Below are 5,840 nucleotides of genomic sequence, written 5' to 3'. Positions count from 1 at the left end.
GGTGAGTGCACGCACCCTATAGCAAAAAAAAAAAAAAGAAAAAAAGAAAAGAAAGAAAAACCACAAAACACTGACTCAGTACCTACCAGAAATTCCTAAGTGTCAACCACGCTTGATCTTTTTTTTTTTTTTTTTTTTTTTTTTGTGGGGCTCTCTCTAAAAGGGGGGGGGCCTCTCGCTATAGGGTGCGTGCGCTCACCAGACAGACAGAGAGAGACATAAGACAGAAAGCAAGAAATCACCCCCCAGGGAGGATGGTCACGCCGCATTCCCTTCTCCTCCATTCTCCTCTCAGGATCCTGGGCACAGGCGCACATGTGCCCGGCGTGAGTTCTAAGCCACCAGGTCCAGGACACGAACTGTGGTCGACTACGTGGGAATCCAGCGACAAAGCCATTACGCTAACTGCTGGTTCCCAACCACTCTTGATCTTGAGCATGCTTAGTAACTACAATACATTTCCCTTGCAGCTCTCTCCCTCTTTTTTTATACAGCTCTTTCAAACCTTTCGCACTATCCTAATAACTTTCAATCCTACCACCTTTTCCTTACTCCCAGACCACAGAAACCTGCTCACCCTAACTACCATATCTCCAACCTTTGCTTATGCCTGTACTCACACTTTGCTTCAGCCTTCTTACTACAATGAATGATATGTTCCCACATCCTTTACAAGGTTCGTTCTAGTATCTGTGCTTAGGGTCACAGTGCCTTTTACTTTCTTGGATCTCCTTTTAGCCATAGTTTCACTTTCCTTTATTTTCAGTTCTTTCTTCTACCATCAGCCTTAAAATATACTCAAAACTCTCCATCTTCTCTCCATGTGCCATCATTTCCTCACTGCTCTTCCACTTGATCTTCTGAAATCTGGCTTTGGCCTCCAATTCAAATGAAACTGTTCTCACCAAAGGCACTAACAATCTCTTTCCACAAAGGCCAGGACATAATTTGGTCTTAACTGTATTCACACTTGTCAAGCATCTGACTCTGTTGATTCCCTCCTCCTTAAGCACTGTCCTTTGGTTCTCCTTATGACCTCTCTGAGCTCTTCCTCTCCTACTACAGATCTTTCTGCCTTTGATCCTTCCTTTAAGCTTGTTACTCAATCCAGAGGTGCTGCGATAGACCCTCTTCCCTCCTCACTTTCACCTTTTCCACAAGTGAATTTTTTCCTACTCCAGTGATTTCCTTTTCTTTTTTAAAAAAAGTATTTATTTATTTAATTCCATTTGTTGTTATTACTATTTTTTATTTTTTTTTTATTTTGACCAGACAGAGACAGAGAGAGAGAGAAAGGGAAAGTGAGAAAGGAAGACACCAGGTCCAGGATTTGAACCTCAGTTGGCCATGTGGGAATCCAGCACCCTTAACCACCTTAACCACCATCTTCAACTTGAAGATTCCTACATCTTTATTTTCACCTCTTTCCTGGATTTTAGACCCCACATATCCAGTCTACTGAATAACTTTACCTAGGTGATCTACAGCTCCTAAAATTAAAAATGTCCAAAGCTAGGCTCCATGTTTTTCTGCTGAAAGCTATTCTTTCTATTCTGTTACCAATCCCGCTTTGACTCCGTGGAATGGCACCAACCCCACTTAGTTACCAAAAGAAAGCTAGATAGCCTTGAACTCTTCTTCCTCTTAGCTTCCCCCCCTCCTGCCTCCTAAATTATTCATCTCTAAATTGTGGGGATTTTGTCCCTCAAATCCATCCACTTCTATCTCCACTTCATCCTAATTTAAGCCACCATCTTTTCTTTACTTTTTTAGATTACTGTAATAGCATCATGGCTGGTCTCCCATATCTAGATTGCAAAGTTTCTAATCTGGGCCAGCAGGTGGTATATTGGTTAAGGCACTGGATCCCACATGGCTCACTCCACAATTCAAATTCCAGACCTGCCACCTTGAAAACATGCCAGGTGCATGTGAATTTAAGCCCAAATCCCAAGAGGAGAACGGAAAAGGGACTGTTGCAGGCCATCCTCCCTCAGGAGAGATTTTTCACTCTCAGTGGGTTTCTACTGTTTTGGGGATCAAATACGCTACTTTGGCTTAAATGGCTTTTGGTGACTTGGCTCATGCTTATCTCTCCGGTCCTATCTCTTGGTACCTTCTTCCTTGTGCTCTCTATTCCAGAGTTATTGGACTTCTTTTCTGTCCCTAATCACTCTTTCTCTTACTTTTAGGTCTTCAAATATACCATCTCTTCTAAACGAACACATTTCTTTTGTTCCTTCCTCACCCCATTGAGAGTAAAACTGCAATATCACTTCCTCCAGGAAGCTTTCTCTGATCCTCCTATCCCAAACAAAACAAAACAAGCATAGGTTAAGGGCATTATCTCCTCTGTACTCCTACAGCTCCCTGAATGTCCCCATCAAAGCACACTGTACACTAAACCACAGCTGCTGAATTGTCCTTCTTCCATCTCTGCTCTTTAGGTCATAAGCTTCACGTGAACAAGAATCTCCTGTACTCCAAGCCACTGAAATTCCATGACCTGAAGCAGTGCTTGACAAAATGGCAGATGGCTAAAAATTATTTTGAATAATGTTTTGAAATAAGTAATCACATTAGTTGTGTGGAAGAAATGGTATTAGGGAAGAAGTGGTATGTGAGTTGGAACTCAAGGCATGGGTTTGACCACAGAGATGATGGACAGACAGTCCCACCCAAAGGACCTACAAAAGCAGAAGCAAGAAAGACATGGCTTTGGGCCAGCAGGTAGAATGGCAGTTGAGGTGTTAGACTCCCAGAGGGCCAACTGCGCTTTGACTCCCAGACTTGGCAGCTTGCCTTCTTACTTCCCTCTCTCTCTATGTCTCTCTCTAGTCAAATTAAAAAATAATAATAATAGGAATCAGCAGATAACATATCACTGGACTCCCACATGGCCAACCGCTGTTCAAGTCCCAGCCCGGTGACTTGAAATCACGCTGGGCACGTGTGTGTGTATGCCCAAGATCCTAGGAGAATAATGGAAGAGAAAGGATTACAGTGTGGCCATCCCCACTGTCGGGTAATTTCTCATTTTCTCTCTATCTTTGTCTCTCTCTCTCTCTCTCATGGCAATAACCTCTAAAAATAATAATTATAATAAATAAAGTAAACAATTTAAAAAAGAAAGACATGGCTTCAAGGTTAGGTTCATGAGGGTACATGAAAGAGACTGAGAATAGAAAATTGAAAAGATGGATTACAGATCCACATATTTGAATTAGGTGCAATTATTTTTGCAGCCTTAATAAAATGGTAGCCAAAATGTTTCCAATTAAATTCTGAAATATATCAAAGTTGGACCAATAAAGTTTTCCTAAATAAATGTAAAAGCCCACTACTTCCCATATGTGGTGCCAGATTTGATGCATCTGTTTTACCTTGTGCTTTTTCAGTGTATCCAGATCATGAGCAGCATCTTGTGATCCTGTAAGAAATAAATCATATCACCTTGAAAATAAATACAATTACCTTGGCTTTTACATAATTTTTCACAACAATTCTGTTATTTATGTACTTATTTATTTTTAAAACCCAACAATTCAGGAAGACCTAAGTCCAATTTTCTGAGGGGCAATTTGGTAATATTCCATTAAAAAATATTCATTGTTTATATACTCTTGGACTTGGAAATCTAATTTCTAAGAATTTGTTTTTAAAAGTTATAGATGGGGGGCCAGCAGGTGGCATGGTGGTTAAGGTGCTGGACTCTCATATGGCCAACTGTGGTTTGAGTCCCAAACCTAGTGACTTCCTTTCTCACTCCCCTTCCCCCACCCCCCATCTCTCTCTGGTAAGCACATGTGCCCTGTAGCAAATTTTAAAATAATAATGATGATAAATAAACATTAAGTAAATAATTCTTTTTTAAAAAAAGTTGTAGATGGAGACAGTGGCAGCATGATGTTTAGAGAGCTGGACAACCATATAGCCAACCAAGGTTCAAGTCTCAGACCTAGCAGCTTGCTTTCTCACTTTCCCTCTCTCTTTCTCGGTCTCTCTCTGGTGAGTGCACATGCTCTACAGCAAATTTAATAATAATAAAATAATTCTTTTTTATGAGATAGATTTTTGCTACAGGGCACGTGCACTCACCCGAGAGACAGAAAGCGAGAAATCACCCCCTTGGGGGGGGGGGGGGTGCGGCAATGCCTCAATCCCTTCTTCTCCATTCTCCTCTCAAAATTTTGGACATGGGACCAGCAGTTAGTGCAATGGCTATGTCGCTGGACAACCACGTAGTGGACCGCGGTTCGAGTCCCGGACCCAGCAGCTTAAACTCACGCTGGACACATGTGTGTGCATGCCCAAGATCCTGAGAGGAGAATGGAGGAGAAGGGATTGCGGCGTGGCCATTCCCCCTGGGGGGTGATTTCTCGCTTTCTGTCTGTCTCTCTCTGTCTGGCGAGCGCACGCACCCTATAGCCAAAAACCTCTCCAAAAAAAAAAGATTTGGGGCATGAATGCACATGCGCTGGCATGAGTTTTAAGCTGCCGGGTCCAGGACTTGAACCATAGTTGGCTAAATGGTAGTCTAGTGATGTAACCATTACACCATCTGCTGGTTCCATAAAATTAAGTAATTCTTTAAAAAAATAAAAGTTGCAGGTGTTGCAAAGATTAGCTATAAAGATGTTTATCAGTATTATTATTTGTAATACAAAAAAATGAAAACAACCGAAACAAAATTATCTAAAAGACCAGTAATAGAGATTATGTTAAATAAAAGATGATATAACTATGTAGTCAAATAATACTGACATCAGCATTATGAGATTTAAGAAATATAGAAGACAGACCAGCAGGTGGCAATGCGGTTATGTTGCTGGACTAGCATATGGCCAATGGTGGTTTGAGTCCTGGACTCGATGGCTTAAAACTCACATTAGACTCATGTGTGTGAGTGCCCAAGGTCCCGGGAGGAAGGACCAGCAGTTAGCATAATGGCTATGTCGCTGAACTCCCTCCTATGTAGTCGACCGTGGTTCGAGTGCCAGACTCGGTGGCTTAAACTCACGCCGGGCAAGTGTGCATGCATGCCAAGATCCTGAGAAGAGCATGGAAGAGAAGGAATTGCAGCATGACCATCCCCCGGGGGGTGATTTCTCTCTTTCTTTCTCTCTCTCTCTCTGTCTTTCTGGCGAGCACACATACCCTATAGCAAAAACTTCTCAAAAAAAGAAAAAAAAAATTAAAGAGAAAAAAAAGTGATAAATGTTGGTGTGGATGTGGTGAAAAGGGAACCCTCCTACATTGTTGGTGGGAATGTAAACTGGTTCAACCACGGTGGAGAACAATATGGAGGTTCCTCAAAGATCTCCAAATAAAATTACCATTTGATCCAGCAATCCCACTTCTGGGTATCTACCCAAAGGATAGATACAGCATTATTCACAATTGCCAAGACATGGAACCAACCTAAATGTCCACAAACTGAGGAATGGATTGGAAAAGTGTGGTATATATACTCTATGGAATACTACTCAGCCATAAAAAATAACAAGACCCTGGCATTTGATAGAAAGTGGTCAGATATGGAGGATCTATTGCTGAGTGAAGTAAGCCAGGCTATGAAAGAAAAATATTGTATGTATCCACTTAATATATACTGACTATCCACACTCTATGGTAGAGAGCAAAATATTGGAGGACATAAAAGCAGTGAAAGTACTTAATGAGAATAGGACAGTGTGGAATGGGGGGGGTGAAGAGAAGAGGATAGAGAAAGACAGCAAGAGAGCAAATAGAGAGGCAGAATGTTAGCAGGAAACAGATATGGCTTATTACCTGTTGATGATGATGTGTATAGTATTCTCAAATGGATTGGTCTGAGAAGT

At 41.5% G+C, this 5,840-nt stretch overlaps 1 protein-coding gene across 1 annotated transcript in view; it reads right to left on the bottom strand.

Annotated features, from left to right (window-relative positions):
* DUSP19 (dual specificity phosphatase 19) overlaps positions 1-5,840 on the bottom strand; it is a 51,767-nt gene that overhangs the window by 24,519 nt on the left and 21,408 nt on the right. The window contains exon 2 of the mRNA XM_006143835.3: positions 3,384-3,430. Within this exon, the coding sequence (XP_006143897.1) occupies positions 3,384-3,430 (47 nt within the window). The remainder of the gene's footprint in view (positions 1-3,383; positions 3,431-5,840) is intronic.

Source organism: Tupaia chinensis, unplaced genomic scaffold (assembly GCF_000334495.1).
Source record: "Tupaia chinensis unplaced genomic scaffold, TupChi_1.0 Scaffold000111_1, whole genome shotgun sequence".
NCBI lineage: Eukaryota > Metazoa > Chordata > Mammalia > Scandentia > Tupaiidae > Tupaia > Tupaia belangeri.
The sequence above is the reverse complement of the archived record's forward strand: the minus strand, read 5'-3'. Positions and strand labels throughout refer to the sequence as shown.